Source organism: Equus asinus, chromosome 21 (assembly GCF_041296235.1).
Source record: "Equus asinus isolate D_3611 breed Donkey chromosome 21, EquAss-T2T_v2, whole genome shotgun sequence".
NCBI classification, from domain to species: Eukaryota; Metazoa; Chordata; class Mammalia; order Perissodactyla; family Equidae; genus Equus; species Equus asinus.
Window position 1 is genome coordinate 46444279 of NC_091810.1, and position 21127 is coordinate 46465405.

At 38.5% G+C, this 21127-nt stretch overlaps 1 protein-coding gene across 4 annotated transcripts in view; it reads left to right on the forward strand.

Annotated features, from left to right (window-relative positions):
• The window catches only part of SFMBT1 (Scm like with four mbt domains 1), a 141543-nt gene that overhangs the window by 95097 nt on the left and 25319 nt on the right, over nucleotides 1–21127 (forward strand). For all 4 annotated transcript variants that reach the window (XM_014826594.3, XM_070492755.1, XM_070492756.1 and 1 more), the window contains 9 exons: nucleotides 3807–3895; nucleotides 6121–6367; nucleotides 7041–7135; nucleotides 7625–7726; nucleotides 8942–9092; nucleotides 11164–11246; nucleotides 16335–16461; nucleotides 17719–17832; nucleotides 20223–20265. In XM_014826594.3, coding sequence (XP_014682080.3) covers nucleotides 3807–3895; nucleotides 6121–6367; nucleotides 7041–7135; nucleotides 7625–7726; nucleotides 8942–9092; nucleotides 11164–11246; nucleotides 16335–16461; nucleotides 17719–17832; nucleotides 20223–20265 — 1051 coding nt within the window. The remainder of the gene's footprint in view (nucleotides 1–3806; nucleotides 3896–6120; nucleotides 6368–7040; nucleotides 7136–7624; nucleotides 7727–8941; nucleotides 9093–11163; nucleotides 11247–16334; nucleotides 16462–17718; nucleotides 17833–20222; nucleotides 20266–21127) is intronic.

The window sequence follows — 21127 nt, forward strand, 5'->3', positions numbered from 1 at the left end:
GAGAGCATGTGGATAATGGTATAAGCTTACTCATTGCCTTTTTTTTTTAACCAGCTTTATTGCCTAGTAATTTAGTTAATTGCCTTTTAAGTGTTAACTGGGAGTAAAAGGCTGTTAACTGTAATGACAAGAAGAGGAGAAAAAAGAGGCTATAGCTAACTTTAGTGTTGTTTATAGAAAAAAGAAATAGGAAATGGTCCAAAAATAGAGCTAAAAGTATTATATAGAGGTATTAGTATAAAGATAACCAGTAGAACAAAAACACAAACCTTTCTAAATGCCAAAAGATAGATTTTAAAAAGAAGAAGTTTGTGTTTAAATAAAATAGATCACATAGTGAAAGACTGTAGACACAAATAATTTATATAATATTTATCAGTACGATAGAATTGAGGCCAAACATTTTGGTAATATGAATAAATATTAAGGGACTTACTCTTGTTTTTTTTTTTTTGGCTTACTCTTCTATTAAAAGGAAAAAACTAGTTCAAGTTGGCTCACAAAACAAAACCCACTTCTGTGCTGTGTACAGGAGACATACCTAAATGGGGAGATTCTGAAAGGGTAACGTTAGTAAAAGGATGGACAAAGATACATAGATGTATGGAAATAGAAAAGAAAGCAGGAGTCTCAGTCTTGATATCTGGCAGAGGTAGAATTCTGATCAGAAAGCATTACAAGAGACCAAGAATGGTACTTTATAATGGCAAGCTGCACTCAGTGGCAAAAAGAAATGGGGACCAACTACATCCAGCCAAGGAATGTTCTCTAGAATATCTTGTATGAAAAAAGATAACTATGCAGAATGAGGGAGGAGGAGAACATAATGAATGTGTGTATGGGTATGTGAATTCTGTTTTTTTTTTTTTAAAAGAATAAATTCATTTAAAAAAGTTACTTGTGGGGGCTGGCCTGGTGGCGTAGTGGTTAAGATTGCACCCTCTGCTTTGGCAGCCCAAGTTTTGTGGGTTTGGATCCTGGGCATGGACCTACATACCGCTTGTCAAGTGATGCTGTGGCAGCGTCCCAGAGACAAAGTGTAGGAATATTGGCACAGATATTAGCTCAGGGGTAATCTTCCTCACCAAAAAAAAACAAGTCACCTGTGGGTTAAGAACGAAATAGAGTGGGGGCTGGCCCCGTGGCCGAGTGGTTAAGTTCGCGCGCTCCGCTGCAGGCGGCCCAGTGTTTCGTTAGTTTGAATCCTGGGCGCGGACATGGCACTGCTCATCAGACCACGCTGAGGCAGCGTCCCACATGCCACAACTAGAAGAACCCACAACGAAGAATGCACAACTATGTACTGGGGGGCTTTGGGGAGAAAAAGGAAAAAATAAAATCTTTAAAAAAAAAAAAAAAAAGTTTAAACTCTTGTTTAAAAAAAAAAAAAAAGAACGAAATAGAGTGAAGGGGACAAGGATGATACATGCTAGACTTTCTGAATGTACCTTCTTCTATAGATTTGAATTTTGAACCATGTAAATATTTTATATAACTATAAAGCAAAATTAAATTTTAAGAAAGCGATTCCTAAAAAACAAAAGCAAAATCTAACAAAGAAACCTATGTGTATGCAGCTTGTGGAGTAACTACCCAGAGAAGAACTATTTCAGTGACTTTAAAATACAGTGATTTAAATCTATGTTCCTAGTAGGGATATAACATAAAGACAAAAGAAAAATTGCAACAAAAAATCTTCAGCTGTTTTTAGTATTGTTGGTGGTACAGTTGGTATTATTTTGCAATCATTATTTGTGTATTGTGGGATAAAGCAAATTAATAATTAAATGTGTAATTGAAAACTAGTATTTTTAGCACGAGATAAAGGAAAACAGAGCTTAAATAGATGAAGTTAAGTAAAAATACTATCTTCCTAAGTTTGTATCGGAAGTAGCAATGTGAACTCCTGATGTGATTTACCTTAAAAAAGAAAGAAAAGATATTTATTAGTTCTAGACACTGAAAAGGCCTAGAAACAGTATCTCAGTAGCATTGAGCACCCTATGTATCCCAATTATGATCTCTAAATACCGTTTTCACTGAAGTAAATTGGGACTCCTTAGGAGAAGTCCAACAGCTCATTCCTGGGTAGGCAAACTACAAGATGAGCCTGGAACATCATTTCATACCAAAAGTAAAAAAGATACCAATGACCATTTATAGGGTCATGTCAGAAGGACTTAGGAGCCAACATGAAGAGAATCCCTCTGATTGAAGATGGGACAGTTTGAGTGTCAATTGGATCATAGCTACAGTGGCCTGAAACATATGTGTGATTTAATCTGTAACTTTATAGTGAAGCTTTTAAACAAAATCCTCATTTCTTGCCTTAGGAGCATGCTGGGGAACCAGTTGATAATTTTGAAGGCTGGTAAATACAGAGAAAAAAGAGAAGCATGTATTTTGCCTTCTTTTTGTAAACTGTACCTCAGGGTAATCAAATAGTTGAAGAGAAATTTTTCTTTATAGAACTATTTTGGTTAGTAAACAAAGAAAGGAGGAAAGAATATCACCATTTTTAGCTCCTAATGAGTCATTGTCTCTATGTAGTGACCATTAAAAACTGCTAACATCGCAAGAAGAGACAACCAGACAGGATGTGCCTCTTCCTGGAAGGATACTACACTACTTATGAAGTATTCTTATTCTTGCCCTCTACCTGAAAAGAGTCAAATCTGAATTTGATCAAGCCTCTAGATCTAAACTGATTTATAGAAAATATAGAGGACAGTGGAACGACTGGTTACTATGGGGAGGCAACCAGTAAAACCAGAATCTGAAAAACTCTACACAGAGCAAAGGCTGAGTCTCCCAACAAATACGCTGTAAGAAAAAGTGTGTGTGGGGGGAATGTACAGATTATAAGAGATTTAGCTGATAGGTCAGCCATGCGCTATATTTGGATCTCATTCAGATCCTGATTTGACCAAACAAATTGAAAAAAAAATTTTTGAGACATTTGGGGAAATTCAAACATGGACAGATATTTGATATTAAGGGATTGTTGTTAATTTTTTAAGATTGATTAACATTAAGATGTGATGTTATTGTGGTTATGTAAAAAGTTATTTTCTTTTAGAAATACACACTGAGATTATATTGGATGAAATAATGTGATATCAGGAATTGGTTTCTAAATAATCCATGGTTGGGTGGGAGTGGAGTGTATGAGGATATAGATTAGGTGTTAGCAACGTTTCTATAAAGGGCCAGATAATAAAATATTTTAGGCTTTATGGGCCATGCAGTCTCTGTCACAGCTGCTCAACTCTACCTTTGTAGTGTGAAAGGAGGCACAGACAGAATGTAAACAAGTGGGCTTGACTGTGTTCCAATAAAACTTTATTTACACAAATAGACAGCAGGACAGATTTAGCCCACAGGTTATAGTTTGCTAACAACTCCTGGTCTAGATGGAAAGATTGACTATGAAGTGACAGTTGTTGAAGCTAAGGTACATGAGGATTCATTATATGATTTTCGCTAATTTTATATACGTTTGAAAATTTGCATAATAAAAAATGAAGTAGATACCTTTTGGATAAAATTATACTAACAAGGAGCTGGGCATATTCCCTTTGTTTTGTATACAGCTCTTCTTAAACTAACCAGGAAGTAGCTCTATCTAAGAGGATTTTTTCTTAAGATCCCAAAAAAGCAATATATTGGACTCTTAGGTATTAAAATGACAAATACACCTCTAAACTATTTTCACTGGTTTAGTTTCTCTGCATTCTTTTTGGTTTACTTTCTCTGTGTTCTGTGGCTCACATTATGAGTAATCACTCATTTATTCCCTCATCTAGGCATCAGAGATAAAATGTCTAATTGGGATGAGTTTCTGCGGCAGACCCTGATGGGAGCTTGTAGTCCTCCTGTTTCGCTGCTAGAGGGCGTGAGTATTGCTTGCAGAATCAGTATGGAAAACCCTTCTAATCTTCAGTGATATTTCCTGTCCAAGGAATCTTAAAGTTGTTTGCTCATTTACCACTCCAAGGCAAATAAGCATTGTTGCTATAGACACAGGCATGGTATTGGGAGGTTTAAACTTACCCTCAGAGGTTGCAAACTGGTGGCTTGCTCAGTGCCTAAAATGTTTTGAATTAGTTGGTAACACATAAAAATCTAGTTTTCCACATTTTTTCTAGAATTTTCAGATTCTTTTATGCAGTTGGAAAATGTGGCCTTTTTGGGCTCTGACTCTGGAACTGAGCAGGAGTTGACTCTACTTCAGGATAGGCATTTGTAACTCCCATACCAGGTGACTTGAGACCCCCATTTCTTTTGCTCAGAAGACACTGGACCTATATAGTCCTACCAGCTACTGTTTTCAGTAGTCCTTTTAAATTAATATAGCTTTTGAGCTTGGTAGTGAATACGGATTTCTTGTTTTTGTGAAATCAGTTTATTGGTTATGACGTTTCTAAGTTATATCTTGCCACTTTCTGTTATACCCATAACATTCTTTATGGCATATGTGGCAGTGTTTGAAGGTTCCAGTTTCTCTACATCCTTGCCAACACTTATTTTCTGTTTGGTTATAGCTATCCTAATGGATGTGAAATAGTATCTCATTTTGGTTTGCATTTCCTTAACAAATAATGATGCTGAGCATCATTTTATGGTCTTATTTGCCCTTTGGGTATCGTTTTTGGGGAAATGTCTTTGCCCATGTTTAAACTGGATTGTCTTTTTATTATTGAGGTATGAGTTCCTTATAAATTCTGGTTACAAGTCCAGATCAGATATATGATTTCCAAATATTTTCGCCAGTTCTGTGGATTGTCTTTTCACTTTCTTCACGATATCTTTTGCAGAACAAAAGATTTTCATTTTGATATAGTCCAGTTTATCTATTTTTTTCTTTTGTTGCTTCTTGCTTTTGGTGTTATATCCAAGAATGCTTTGCTTAACCCAAGATCATGAGGATTTACTCCTGTGTTTTCGCCTAAGTGTTTTATAGTTTTATCTCTTGGGTTTACTTCTATGATCCATTCACATTCACATTCACCTTTAAAGCTTAATTAGTGAACACTCTATTTCAAGCTAGTCTTTATGTTTTATACTCTGACTCATTTCATTATGCTTAGCTAGAGCGTGGCACATGGTAAACACTCAGTAAAATTTGAATGAATAAGCTAATGAATTAATAAATATCCTGCTCTACATTGACCTTGATTCTGTTGTCCTAATCTTTAGCTGTGAGTATATTCCTCCATTTGTTCATATGTTCTTTTGCATATATATGAATATGTAAGTGTCACAGAGCAGTTCTTATTAGGAAAAAAAATGTAAGTTTGAATGTTAAGAAATGGTTAAGTGATAAATATTGGAATTGGCCTTCCTTTTTATTCTTTGTTGTAGCTTTTAATATATATCTAGATATTGAGAATTAAGCTTCCTTTTTATCAGTGTAATTAAAACATTTACTGTGTTCATAACATTATTGTGAAATGAGTAAAAAATCAGAAACAACTGAGATGCCATCACGGGATAAGAGGATAAATTACTGCCCGTTTATAGTACAGAATATCAATAAAACAGTTTAAAAGAATGAGGAAGATTTATATGTGCTATCATAGGAAGATTGCTATGATATATTAAGTGACAAACACAAATTGAAAAACAGTATACGTACTCTAATTTTTCAGAAAATACAAGAGAGACAGACAGACACATGTAGCTGTTGACTTGTGTGTGGGAAACCCAGTCTCAAGAGTGTATGCCAAACTGTTTATCATGATTCTTTCTTGTAGGTTGAATTGTGGGAGATTTTGACTTTTGTCATGTTTGACTTCTTTCTTTAATAATGATCATATTTGCTTTTACAGAGACTAAGTAATGATAATTTTTAAAAAATTCTTTCTAGGTGAGACTATATAGCATAGACCTAGAGGTAGAGATCTGTTAGAAGAGTTTTATTGCATTTTCTTTAAGATAAACATTTTCTTATCACCTAGAAATAATTCTAGAGAGACTTGTGTGATATTAGGCAATTCAGCGTCACTGGCTTTGAACAGGTAAAAATATAAAGGCTAGTTTGCCATCATTTAAAACTTGACTTTTAAAAATACTATGTTAACTTTTCTTATGTAATCATTTCACTGTTTTTACCTGCAGCTTCGTAATGGGAGGAATCCTTTAGATCTCATTGCTCCAGGATCCAGGCTAGAATGTCAAGCTTTCCGCGACTCTTTAAGCACTTGGATTGTTACTGTAGTAGAGAACATCGGGGGAAGGCTGAAGCTACGTTATAAAGGACTTGAAAGTTCCGACAATTTTGACCATTGGTTGTATTACTTGGATCCATTTCTTCATCACGTTGGTTGGGCTGCCCAACAGGGATATGAGCTTCAGCCCCCATTAGGTGAAGAGTAATAGAACGTTTTTCTTTTAACTGTTACATTCTTGTTATATTATGTTTTTATTAATGCATTATTCTGCAATTTACAAAAGCCTTTTTAGTTTGCATAATAGAGATACTGCAAAAAAAATATGGAGTTGTTAAATGCCTGTTTTTCTTTTGTTTTTATTTCTTTAGTAATTTGCTACACATATTGATGTAACTCGTAGATTTCTGTTCCAACTCATACTGACCCCTTACCAAAATTAAAGAAGAATTCTCTAGGCAACATTCAGATGGGTATAGGAGTAGGACAGGTCTTGAGTTCAGAGCAAATTGTTGATTAAAAGAAATTCAGTAATATTAAAACTAGAGTTACTGTTTAAATCAGTTGGCATTTATTATTACGTGTTCTAGTTTGGATGTTGCATTATATTGTTTTGTGGACTAGAGTAATTCTTAGGATCTTACTAAAGATATTTTCACCAGGCTTACTACCCAGGCTCTGAACAGAGGAGACAGAGTACTGAAGTTAAGGTGCAAGTTCTTTGAGTGAAGATGGTGTAAATGGGCTTAAACTCTTTCCTCTTCCCAGTGGAAAGTGACTTTTTTTTATGTTTATGTGAATGCTTTCAGAGCATTTTAAAGTGTGTAAGTTCTTTCATCATTTAAAGCATCCTGTCTTGTTTTACTAAAGTCATCAGACATCTGAAAAATGAAGCTGAGTGGCAAGAGATCTTGGCCAAAGTGAAAGAGGAGGAGGAAGAGCCATTGCCATCTTACTTATTTAAGGTAAAGACAAAATATGTGATAGACAGGTACTTATCTTTTCACAGCAGAGTAAAGTAAAATTTAGGGGAGGTGCACACAAGCGTAAGATAACCCCGTGATCAGGGCTCGCACTGTGATGTCCAAAGGAGGGAAGAAGTTTGAAGGCTGGAGTAATGATCATCTTTTTTTTCTTCTCACAGTAGTCTTGGTTTTCTCCCGAAGTTGTCTTAAAGCATTTTGAGTCTTTTCTTTTCCACTCTTAGCTATGTAGCCCAAATAAGCTTGTTTTTCCTCCAGATGGCCCTTGTGTTCCAAATGTAGAGAGGAGGAGTGCTTCCTATGTTTTTTTTCCTGTATAGTTTTTTCCAGGGAAGAAAATTATAGGACTATATTATTTACCAGAAGCTGGACAGTTCCATTATTTGAATTGAGTAGTATTCAGCTATATATGTGCATAAAATTAATATGAAAATACTATATCTTAATTCCCTCTTGGTGTTTGCATTTCAGGACAAACAAGTGATTGGCACTCATTCATTCTCTGTAAATATGAAATTGGAAGCTGTGGACCCCTGGTCTCCTTTTGGGATTTCTCCTGCTACAGTTGTTAAGGTAAAATAGGGGCAGCTCTCTTGGTGAGAATTCCCATCGAGGTGACTGGTTTAGGAAATTGGTAGTGTTTTGATCTTCAGGCTCTACTAATCCAACCTTTTGTTTCTCCTAAGCTGTGAAGCTAGAATTAGTTCCGTGTGCATTTGTAATGTCCGGTTCTCTGTGGCCCATTCCTTTTTCAGAGCTTGGTTACCCCAGGCAACCAAACCTGGGTGCCCTGAGTAGTAGGGTGCACTTTCCTTGGGGGCAGGCCTAGCTGTACGTGACTAGAGGAGATTTAATCGGCAGGTAGGTCGTGGTATGTGAAAAGTATGGAGGCCAGCAGTGCCAGCCAGGTGCAGGACTTGTTGAGTGAGGAGATATGTGGGGAGCAGGTGATGAGTGTCACAGGATCTGCTGTAAGATCGCTCCAGCCATGGATTCCAGATTCAGACTTTAGTCTTTTGGAAGACTGACAAAAGTAACCATACTGGTCAGGTTGTCAAGGCCCAGTTACTCAGTTACTACAACTGAGGAGGAAGGGAGAAGATTCAGCTTAGGAATAGAGCAGAAGCCCATTTACTGACAGTAGAACCAAAGGTCAGGTTCAACTAGAGAAATAGTTGCTTGGGTGCTGAATCATCTGACCTGTTGAGATTTAAGTTTTCCTTACCTTGAAAGATTATTCTTAGAACAAGGAGGGATTCTGTACCTGCACTGGGGTCAGAAGGCCCTGTCTGGAGTCTGAAGGGCTGTGTGGGGTGGTAAGGAGCCACAGGAGGTTCATAAAACCTTCTCTTTTAGCATTTGAAACTGGGCTAGGATCTGAAAATCTAATATACGAGTGTAGTTGACTCCTCACTAAGCCTAAACTAAATTTTGTGTCGAGTCCAAATTCTTGGATTTGAACCCAGGTTCTGCATCTTCCTGGCTGTGTACCATGGGGCAAGTTGTTTAACCTCCTTTTAAACTCAGTTTCCCTATCTGCAAAATGGGGTTGATAATGGTACCTACTTCATTAGGTTGTTAGGAAGATTAAAACTGAATTAATGCATGAAAAGCATTTGATTCAAAGAGTGCCTGACACAGAAGTAACATTTATTGAGTGCTTAGCATTATTGTTAATGCCTGCTGTGGCTTTGAAGTTTTGTAACGTTTGGCTTTGCCAAGGAAGTGACGTTTTTTGTGTGTGTGTAAAACCATTTGTCTATTTTATCTGTTAAATTGTGTGTACAGGTTTTTGACGAGAAGTACTTCCTGGTAGAAATGGATGATTTGCGACCAGAGAATCAAGCACAGCGATGTTTTGTGTGTCATGTCGACAGTCCTGGTATTTTCCCCGTGCAGTGGAGTCTGAAGAATGGTTTACACATCAGCCCCCCTCCTGGTGTGTATTCATTCTTTTCTGAATTATTCATTGGGAACTTTTTCTTGAAATTAGATTTATCAGATGGCATTACCTGGATCTTTTGTCCCTCTCTCTCCTCTTGCTCCAGCCTGTCTTTAACATTTTTGGGCCTCAAGATAAGTGTAAATGAAGGCCTAGATTCCATATATTTACATATTTGAAATTTATAAATTAAACTAAAAAACTATTAGAGTATGTTCTGTCCTCCTACACTGACAAATATATCTTCATAACAACCTGGGATTCCATGCAGGTTCATTAGTTCAGTCCATCTTAGATTTATTAGGAGGTCACAGAGTCGCGGGAGTAGGATGCACAGTGAGTGTTGGGAGCTAGCTTAAGAGAAGAAACATTAGAGTCAGAGCTAGGAGGGAGATTATTGATGATGTTTAGGTTTTTGGGCCTCATCTTGAAAGGAGACTCTTTGGACTTCAGAGGGAGGTTTATGGTCAAGAGTAGGACTCAGAGAGGCTGTACTTAGGAAAGTAGCAGCTCATTTTTCTGGTGTTTGTAACTTTGCAAAATCTAATCTTTGACCCTTTAATCAAGACTCTTGAATATGACTTAGTTGAGCTTGACTGAAATTTTTGATGTTTTTTAACTTAGAGTATCTGGAAGTGGCAATGTTTATCTGATTTTTATATCAGCAAATCAGATTATTTGATTGGCAGTCTATGTATCCTTTCTTAGTTGGCTTTTGGTAAAGCATAGCTTCACTTTCTAAATGGTGACTACTGAAACACTGGGCTGGAAGTGCTCTTTTGTGTTAACCAAAGTCATAAATTCAGAACCTTTTGCCATCCGTTCAGCCTTCATTCATCCAACAGACATTTATGGAATGTTTGCTATGAGCCAGGCAGTGGGCTTGTCACTGGGGAGACAAAAGTGAGTACAACAACTCCTTCAAGGAGTGAATAGGGAAAAACAGTAACAGCCTCCCATGTTCTCCTCCGTCAGTGAACAGAGAGTGGAAATGCCTGCCTGGTGGAGATGTTGATGGGGGACAACCTACTTGAGGAAGTTCTTGCTTTGCAGACAGGCTCTGGACATCCTGGGTTCTTTATCCTGCCTGCTGCCTTTATGAGAAAAGGAAAAAGCAATGAAAAATATCAGAGCTTTCAACATTGTCATAGACAACTCAACTGTCTTTGTAAATAGAAGGAAAGCAGTGGATTATGTAATTGAAAATGGCAGATGCTTTACTGTGAGGGAGTTGAAGTGGAGGCAGAGGGAGAACATGGTGTCAGTCTGAGTTGGGCAGATGAGGTGATTGCAGGGGCTGTTTGACTGTAGGATGGCATAGTCTTGAGTAGCCTGCTCTGTGCCTGTGAGATATTAAGCTCTCTGGAGCAGAAAGCGGCTCAGATACAGCAGGGAAGTTGGGCCCAGTCCAACTTCTTGCACACAGACGGTGCAGTCAGGGCATCAGATTGTAGAGGCTTCAACTAAGAACCTTGGTAGACTTAAGTGGGGTGTTAAACTCAACTTTTCTTCTGAAATGAATTCATGATTCAGCTTATAAGAGCATTGAGATTCTGTGGGACATAAATCTGAAAACAGTGCTGAGAGTATTGTTTCTTGGTAGCTAAGCTTGTTTAAGGAAATAGCTTTATGAAAGAAAAAAACGTCTTCACTGATTAAATAGCACTGTAGATTATTTGGTGTATCTTTTCTTTTAGAGCCTAAGTCATAATAGAATTGATACTAAGCCTCGATTTGTTGGTACAAATCAAATCCAGTCATAACTGTCTTAAATTCTTTTGGTAAATTGCCAGTAATCAATCATATAAAATCTCTCTCAAAAGAAATGCCTAGTTTGAAACTTGAAAGTTCTAAGATTTATCCAGAGAATTTTATTGTAGTGTTATAGTTTGACCAGAGTTGCTCTGTTTTATGAAATTAATAATGCTTTGGATTTATTGGGTGCCTTTTCTAAAATGATCAAGTCCTCACATTAGCAAAATGAGAAGTTGTGGGCAGACACCTAGCAGAATGGTAAAGCCAGGCAGGCAGGTGCCGTTTGAATCATTGTTCTTGTCTCCCTCCCTAGGCTACCCGAGCCAGGACTTTGATTGGGCCGACTACCTCAAACAGTGTGGTGCTGAAGCTGCTCCCCAGAGGTGCTTCCCTCCGGTGAGAACCCTGCCCCCTCATGGCCACGGACTGGGGACTGCTGTGCTTCCCGTGCTTTTCCGGTTTTTGCTCTGAAGTCAGTTCTCTCATTCAACCCAAATAAGCAGCTTGTTGATTGTAATAAAATGTTCAAAGGAAAAAATCATTTACTGCAGAGTTAATTTGTTAACTTAATTAGTTTTTTTTTTTTAAGATTGGCGCCTGAGCTAACAACTATGGCCAATCTTTTTTTTTTTTTCCACTTTATCTCCCCAAATCCCCCCTGGAACATAGTTGTATATCTTAGTTGCAGGTCCTTCTAGTTGTGGCATGTGGGACACCGCCTCAATGTGGCCTGATGAGGGGTGCCATGTCTGCGCCCCAGGATCTGAACCAGCGAAACTCTGGGCCGCCGAAGCAGAGTGCATGAACTTAACCACTTGGCCATGGGGCCAGCCCCTTAATTAGTGTTTTTTTTTTTTTTTTTAAAGATTTTATTTTTTCCTTTTTCTCTCCACAAGCCCCCCAGTACATAGTTGTGTATTCTTCGTTGTGGGTTCTTCTAGTTGTGGCATGTGGGACGCTGCCTCAGTGTGGTCTGATGAGCAGTGCCATGTCCGCGCCCAGGATTCGAACCAACGAAACACTGGGCCACCTGCAGCGGAGCGCGCGAACTTAACCACTCGGCCACGGGGCCAGCCCCGCCCCTTAATTAGTTTTTAAAGTTTTTCAGTTTTATTTTTTATTAGCTGAAATCATGTGAATTTAAAATTTTAGTTCGTAATTATTTTTGCTGGTTCAGTAATATGAAAAAGTGTTCAAATATTAAGTGGGGAAAAAATGTTAAGGTTATTTAAAAATACTTCTGTCAAAATAATACCTGCACATTGTTTACAAAGCCAAACAGCAGTAAAGGCTTAGAACATAAAACACCTGTTCCCTGCCCTGTCACTTTCCATGGCCTCCCTGCCCAGAAGTAGTCACTTCCTCTTCTCCTCACTGTTATTCTGATGTTTATACTTCTCGTTTTCAAAATAATATGCTGCTGTCTTTTGAGTCATTAATTTTAGACATGTCTATTGGTTCTGTGTTATGGTAAATGAACATTTAGCTATTTTACATTACCTTTTTCCTCTGTTCCCCACCTCTTCTTCCTATTAGAGTTATATTATAATTTTTGGGTAAATCTGAATTGAGTATTTATCATTTGCATTCAGTTCTTCACAGCTGAACACTGCAGTATTTTATGACTGTTTCCTTTTTTAATTTGTCCTCAAGTTAATAATTGCCTTGTTTTTCATAGCCCAATTTTCTTTGTTTCCATAACTAGTTCTTCCCATACCTTCCAGTAGCCTCTCATAAATATTTCCACAAAGGCAATCACATCAGGAAATCTGTCATTTCTCCTCCCCACTCCACCTTCATGAAACTTACAGTGTATTTGGGGAGTGGGGGAGTCAAACAGTATATTCAGAAGTTCTCTTATCTGACTCTGTCAGGCAGATTAGTGGGTTAATTGAAAGTCAGGTAAATCAGAATCATCTTTTGATGAAACAATCTATTTTAATTTAAGATGTTTAACTATGCATTCATTTGCTGATCTTTTGGTAAGGCATTTCCTTTGTGTGTGGATTGTCAACTTGTGTTCCCTCAAGTTTTTTCTTGCATAAGTTACACTTAACATATACCCTGTCATTTTCAGTAGAATGAGAACTTGGATACTTTGAAACAATATGAGTGCAGAATCCTTCTCAATTTTTAATTATCTTTTCTTTTCCCTCATCCTTTTATACTTGTCTTGCCCACACGTGTTTTGACAGCAGTTTTTCCAGTGATTCATATTTATTATTCTTAATAGCAGCGTAGTTTTATGTTGGTGTGTGTTAGGGGAAGGCAGCTGTCTCACTGATAAGAGCTAAGGGGGGCCAAGAATGGTCTCTGAAACCAACCACTTCTGCAGGTGTCTAAAGTTCCACCAAAGAGCATGATGCTCTGGCTACATCTACCTTGAAGATAGGCCCTGAGTGAGATGATTATGGAGACCACAAGCACCAGTGCCCTTGTGCCTGAGTCATAGTCCTGTTTTTGGAGCCAGTTGAATCCCTATAGCATTTCCCAGAAGTCTCTTTGATCCAGCTAGGCCTGTGTAGATTATTTTCTAGTTCAGATCATTTCTTTGTATATTAAGGTAGAAGGGTTAAAATAGAAGATGTTCCCTAGCCATGTTTTCTTTTCCTCATGTCCATGACCACTCAGATACGCTGATGTGGGATTTCTAATATTCTTCTTAGAGACATCCCTCTTAGCACCCTCTGTTCTCTCTACCTAGATGCGTTGCTCTCTAGGCGTGCTGCGTAGTTTTAATCCTGGAAACTGCCCTTCATTGTCATCCAAGGAATTGCTTTTCCCCTTTCTTGAGATTTGAGATCCTTGTTCTGTATATCTCATGGCCTCCTCTTTCTTGGTTTATTCTTTATTTTGACAGAACCTATCTTTCAATAGCTTCCTGAAATGGAATGCTAGGGAGGTAAATTTTTGTTGACTTTGCATATTTGAAAATGTCTTCATTCTACTAACTTGATTGATAGTTTGGCTCAATGTGGAATTTTAGGTTGGAAGTTATTTTACTTGAGAATTTTGAGAACATTATTCAGTTATTTTCTGTCTTCCAGTACTGCTGTTGAGACGTTGAAAACCATTCTTATTCTTGATGTTTCATAGATGATGTGCCTTTTACTCCATCCCTGGAAGGTTATAGAATCTGTTTGTCACCACGTTTCACAGAGACCAGCCGTGGTGTAGCCTGTCTTCATCCGCGAGCTGGGTGCTCAGTGGGCATGCTCTGTCCGGACACTCTGCCTCTCTGTGCTTGGAAGCTCCCTTGAATCTCTTCTTCGATTTCCTCCCTTCCATGTTCTTTCTCCTCTTTGTCTGGAACTCCTTTTATTTGTATGTTGGCCCTCTGGATCAGACCTCTACTTTTCTTACCTTTTTTCTCCTGTTTCCTATTTCTTCCTCTTTTTGCTTTGCTTGTAGGAAGATTTCCTAAACTTTACCTTTCAACCCTTCTTTTGAGTTTTTTGTTGTTGTTATTTTGTTTTTTAAGGAAGATTAGTCCTGAGCTAACATCTGCAGCCAATCCTCATCTTTTTTTGGCTGAAGAAGACTGGCCCTGAGCTAACATCCATGCCCATCTTCCTCTATTTTATATGAGACACCTGCCACAGCATGGCTTGACAAGCAATGTGTAGGTCCACACCTGGGATCTGAACCGGTGAACCCTGGGCTGCCAAAGCAGAACGTGCGAACTTAACTGCTGCGCCACCGGGCTGGCCCCAATTCTTCTAAGTTTTTAGTAGCATGGTTTTGATTTTCCAGAGCTGTGTCTGTTCTCTGAGTATTTATTTATTTATTTATTTACTTGAGGAGATTGGCCCTGAGCTAACATTTGTTGCCAATCTTCCTCTTTTTTTTTTCCCCTCCCCAAAGCCCTGGTAGATAGTTGTGTACCCTAGTTGTAGGTCGTTCTAGTTCCTCTGTGTGGGATGCCACCATACCATGGCTTGATGAGCAGTGCATAGGTCCATGCCCAGGATCTGAACCTGCAAACCTGGGCTGCTGAAGCAGTGCATGCAAACTTACCCACTTGGCAGTGGGGCCAGCCCCTCTGAGTATTTATTTTTAACAGCATACTATTCTTTATTTAAGGATGCAGTAGTTTTTCTTTCACTCAGGATGTAAATTACCCCTCCCTCTTTGGAGGTGTTCTTCTTATGTAGTCTGTTTTCTCCAACTTGCTTGTTTTTGTCTGTTTTGGTCTCTAGCTTTCCTATCTTTAGATGTCTGGTAATGCTTTCTTATTTGCTTATATTTAAGAATGGGGAATGAAAGAAAAAGCTGATTGGACGCTCTTGAGTATGTGGTTGAGGCTTGTCAACCTTGAACTGCCCTAAGGTGGGGGACCTGGCTGGCCATTTACTGGGGACACCTAAATCCATATCTTTATGTGTTTCTCTTTGTTCTTGTCATATTACCACAAGAAGTCCCTTGCCTGGAGGGTAGAGGCAAGGGTTGGACCTCTCAGCGTGCCGCATGCTAACCCCTATTCTGGGCACTGCCTGCATGCCCTCAACAGTTCCTATGTCCTCCTGCCCAGGGATCTTGTGTTTTGCCCTCTCTGGAGAATAAATCTCATCTGCTGTAGCGGAGCGGGGAGAGACAGTTGCCTTGGGGTGTGGAGTAGAGGAGCTGATGGCATGACCTAAAGGCTTCTTAAATGTTTTCAACAGATCTTTTTATTTTGACTATTTCTCCTCTATCTCCAGTTGCCTAGTACTTGGTGCTGCCAGTTTTTGGATTGCTTCACTGTCAGCTTAGATTTGTTTACCTTTCTTTAATCTGCTAAGTTAGTTCTAGACGTTATTTCTAAATTTTAGCTTATGAAGTGTTGTCATTGTCTCCTCTCCTGTTATATCCATCCTAGTTAGTTTATGTCTGGGGAAAAAAACACTGTAGTTGGTGAATTGTCAGACTGGAGAGAGAAAAATTAAATACAGAAGTTCAGTTCTCCATTTGGCCCAGAAGCTGCAAATTTTTAAAACATATCTTTTAAACAACCCTTTCCCCTTATTCATAAGCATTATTTATCCCGACGGCCTTTTAGGATACACATAGAAGAAGGAACCAGGAGTTCTTGTGTGATAGGGCCCTTTATAGGAGGGGAAGTGAACCAGCTAGTGGTTGAGAGCTGCTTGGTTCAGGGCACAGAGCCTTAAGTCGTTTATTTTATTGAAACCTCATAATAACCCAGTGAGATAGGTGTTCTTGACATCACCTGACAGGTGAGGAAACAGAGGCAAAAAGAGGTTACACAGTTTGGGCAAAGTCACAGAGGTAGCAGTAATACAGGTGTATCTAACCTCAGAAACCATACTGCCTATAACACCAAGAGAGGCAGACTTTTTCCTTTGCTTCATTGAGAAACAAAGCAAAATATAGCTTGAAATAAAGTGTTACTCTAGGATTAAATATTACTTGGAGAAGGTCTCTCAAATGATGACATGAGTTAATATTGAGTAGGCATTTAGATTTGATTCGTTTATTTTCTAGTCAATTTGTGAGCATGAATTTAAGGAGAACATGAAGCTTGAGGCCGTGAACCCTCTTCTTCCCGAAGAAGTGTGTGTTGCCACCATTACTGCTGTGAGAGGCTCATATCTGTGGCTCCAGCTGGAGGGTGAGTTCCAGTTCTCTGAGGAGCCTTCTCTGCTTTTCCTGTTGACGCCTGTAATGTGCCTTGTTAAACTGAATCGATTAGCTAAATAGGCATCTTGTTCAGAGACTTCTAATTTGTAATGCAAGGTTCTAAGCCAAAAGTTTATCTTTCTGTCTGACTTTCAAATTTTAGGAAATGAGTATGAAGAAAGAGCCTTCAGGAGAGACTCCCCTATTTTTTTGAAGGGGAAAGTATAAGTCAAATAGTATATATTTTGTTGTGACCAAAATAACATGAGCATGAGCATTAACATCTAGCTTATTCAAGAGATAATATTTTGGTTGCTCCCAACAAATAGAACCAAAAAGTATGTTAAATAGAAAAGATATACTAGAAGTAATATTCAGTGAATGGACAGGTTTGTGGGTGGAGAGCACCCTAGGAATACTCAGTGCTACAGTTACTGTATGTGGCCTGGCTGCCAAATGGTCAGACTCTGTACCTGCTGTTCCTGATTTGCAGAATTGGCATTTAATGCAGATGTCAAGGACAGTATTGAATATAGACTTTTACATAACCCCTGCTGAGCAACTTGCCTACGTCACTTGCTGATTTGAATTCACTGGACTACCTTCCGGCCTGTTCCTGAGTACCAGAACTAATGTTCTCATTGAGTAGAACTGTCATTTTTGCTTTTGCTTTCCAGTTATTTCATGGAACTGACCATATTTGTCAACCGTCTGACGAAAAACCTGGTAGTTCCAGTTGCTTATTTGCTGTTCTGTACCTAAGGGCTGCCCTGTATATTCGCTACCTGCTTTGGTCTTTATACGGTTATGCATGGGGGACGGTTTAGTTTTTTCTTTTTTTTTTGTTTTGAGGAAGATTAGCCCTGAGCTAACATCTGCCACCAATCCTCCTCTTTTTGCTGAGGAAGACTGGGCCTAAGCTAACATCTGTGCCCATCTTCCTCTACTTTATATGGGATGCCTGCCACAGTATGGCTTGCCAAGCAGTGCATAGGTCCGCACCTGGGATCCAAACTGGTGAATCCCGGGCTGCCAAAGCAGAACATGTGCACTTAACCACTGCGCCACCAGGCTGGCCCCTAGTTTTTCTTCTTAACGTTTGTCACACATGAAAAGTTTAACTTCTGTGTAAAAGGAACTTCCTTAAGAGACTTTGTGTCTGTATAATTGCAGCAGTAGAACTTTTTCTAGGAAGTAGTTTATGAAGAAGGCTATTTAAAGGTCTAAAACATTTTTTCAATCTGAACAGGTTCTAAGAAGCCCATACCTGAATGTATTGTAAGTGTGGAATCCATGGATATATTTCCTTTGGGCTGGTGTGAAACCAATGGCCATCCGCTCAGCGCTCCTCGCCGAGCACGAGGTAGCTGTCTATTTCTGTGTCAAAGGTTTGATTGTTAAATAATCTGTCATGTGGCTCCTACCAATTAGTAGTCTGGACATTTTAGAGAAAAACAAAATCATGTTATGGTAATCTTTTCCTGCCTAGAAAATCACTTATTGCAACAAACATTTATTACTTTACTGTTTCTTTGAGTCAGGAATCTGGGCACAATTTACCTGGGTCCTGTGGATCCAAGTGTCTCACAGCCTACAGTCAAGGTGTCAGCCAGGGCTCTAATTATCTCAAAACCCAACTGGGAGAGGATCTGCTCCCAAGGTGACTCATGATTGTTGGCAAGAATTCATTTCCTTGTGGGCTGTTGGACTGAGGACCTCAGTTCCTTGCTGGCTGTTGGTTTGAGGCTTCCCTCAGTTTCTTGCCATGTGGGTCTCTTCATAGGGGAACCCACAGCATGGCGGTTGGTTTCCATCAGATCCAGCAAGGGAGAGAGTAAGAGAGGTTAAGCAAGATGGACGTTAGAGTGTTTTTGTAACCTAATCTTAAAAGTGACAACTCTCTCACACCTTTTAAAAACAGCTTTATTGAGATATTGTTTATATAACATAAAATTTACTCTTTTAAAGTATACAGTTCAGTGTTTTTTACCATATTCACAGAGTTGTGCAACTATCACCACAGTCAATTTGAGAACATTTTCATAATCTCAAAAAGACACCTCCTACCCCTTAGCAATCAACTCTCCATCTCCCGCCCCTCAGTCTTAGGCAACTGCTACTTTACTTTCCATCTCTGTAGATTTGCCTATTCTGGACATCTCCTGTAAATGGAATCATACAATATGTGGTCTTTTGTGGCTGGCTTCTTTTACTTAGCGTAATGTTTTCAGAGTTCATCCATGTTGTAGCAAGTATGAGTACTTCATTCCCTTGTATTTCTGAATAAGATCCCATTGTATGGATACCACGTTTTGTGTATCCATGCGTCAGTTGATGGACATTTGGATTGTTTCCATTCTCCACCTATTATGAATAATGCTGCTATGAACATTTGTGTACAGATTTTTATGTAGACATGTTTTCATTTCTCTTGAGTATATAACCGTGTGTTTAACAGTTAGAGGGACTGCCAGACTGTTTTCCAGCTGCACCGTTTTACATCCCCACCAGCAATGTACGAGGGTTCCACCTTCTTCACATTCTTCCCAACACTTGCTAATTTCTGGGGGTTTTTGGTTTGTTTATTTTTTGGAGTTTTCTTTTGGAGGGGTAGGTAATAGCCATCCTGGTGAGTGTGGGGTGGTATCTTACTGTGGTCTTGATTTTCATTTCCCTAGTGGTAGTTATATTGAGCATCTTTTCATGTGCTTATTGACTGTTGGTGTATTTTCTTCAGAGAAATGTCTATTCAAGTCCAATACCCTTGTTTTTTTTGAGGAAGATTAGCCCTAATTAGAGCTAATTCTGCCACCAATCCTCCTCTTTTTTGCTGAGAAAGATTGGTCCTGAGCTAACATCTGTACCCATCTTCCTCTACTTTGTATGTGGGATGCCTGCCACAGCATGGCTTGATAAGCGGTGCATAGGTCCACATCTGGGATCTAAACTGGTGAACCCTGGGCTGCCAAAGCAGAGCACACAAACCCCACCGCTGCATCACCAGGCTGGCCCCAGGCTTTGCCCATTTTTTAATTGGGTTTTTTTGTTGTTGTTGAGTTGTAGGATTTTATTGTATATTCTAGATATTAATCCCTTATCAGATAGATGATTTGAAAATATTTTTCCCATTCTGTGGGTTGCCTTTTCTGTCCCTTGATAGTGTCCTTTGATGCACAAAAGTTGTTTTTTGTTCATGTAGTCCAGTTTATCTATATTTTCTTTTGATGCCTGTGCTTTTGGTGTCATATCCAAGAAATTGCCAAATTCAATGTCATGAAGATTTTCCTCTATGTTTTCTTCCCCTAATAGTTTTATAGTTTTAGCTCTTATGTTTAGGTCTTTGGTTTATTTTGAATTAATTTTTGTATATTGTGTAGGGTAAAGGTCTACCTTCATTAATGTGCATATTCAGTTTTCCCAGTGCTATTAAGAAGCGTGTACTTTCCCCATTGAATGGTCTTGGCACCCTTGTTAAAATCAGTTTTTCTTTTGAATATCTATTCCTGCTTAGAAAATATTTATAGGAGTTGATTGATGAGAGAACCTTGAAAATACTATGTTTGATCTTTGTATAAAGACTCCTACCCAGAAAATGTGCCTTAGTCTAGATGCTTAGACATATCAGCACTTATTTATAGTACTTGCCAGTTAAATATATACAGAACTAGGTTTTAAATATATGCTAATGTTAGCTTAGTACATATAACTTTATCTTTTTATTTTCCTTCACATGTATATTTTTTTTTCTTACAGTATTCAAGCAGAGGAAAATTGCAGTGGTTCAACCAGAAAAACAGTAAGTAAGATAACAGTATTTTGAACAGTTAACATTTAAAAGTTAGAATCTCTAGAAAAAGAAATAACTATTTCAGAGGGTATATATCCTCATTTATTTTCTCAGAAGAAAGCGTATAACCTTTAATTCAGCTTTTTATAGTTTACATACTTTTTCTTAGAGTACCATAGGCATTTTCAAAATGGCATTAAATGCACAAGGGTAAAAGGCATCCTCAGGATGTTCCCTAAATTGAGTTTTCTTTGGCTTTTAGAGCCTCAAGTCATTTGAATAAGAGAAGAAATAGAGTCTCTATGCTATTATTTGTTAAGGAAGAGTAAAAATTATAAATTAGGATATGATTTGTCGCAGTGAAAAAAAACCTGAGGTAGAAGACAACTCCAAGAAAAGGCACTCAAAGGGGTGCTTTGGTGTTCCATTAAGAAACCCTTTGCACCGTACCTTGATACACAGCTTTTGAGAAGTGATTAATTAGTGGTGCCTTAAAAATACAAGAGTTTCTGTGCACTTGTGGGTTTTTTTGGTTTTTTGATTGACATCATAATAGTTTATAACATTGTGAAATTTCAGTTGTATGTTATTAATTGCTATTGACTAGATAAATGTTCCCCTTTACTCCTTATGCCCGAGCCCAACCCCCTTCCCCTCTTGTAACCCTAATCTTTTCTCTTTGTCCATGTGTTTGTCATGAGTGAAATCATGTGGTGTTTGTCTTTCTCTGGCTTATTTCGCTTAACATCATACCCTCAAGGTCCATCCATGTTGTTGCAAATGGGATGAGTTTTTTTTTGTGGTCGAGTAGTAGTCCATTGTATGTATATACCACATCTTCTTGGTCCATTCATCAGTCAATGTGCACTAG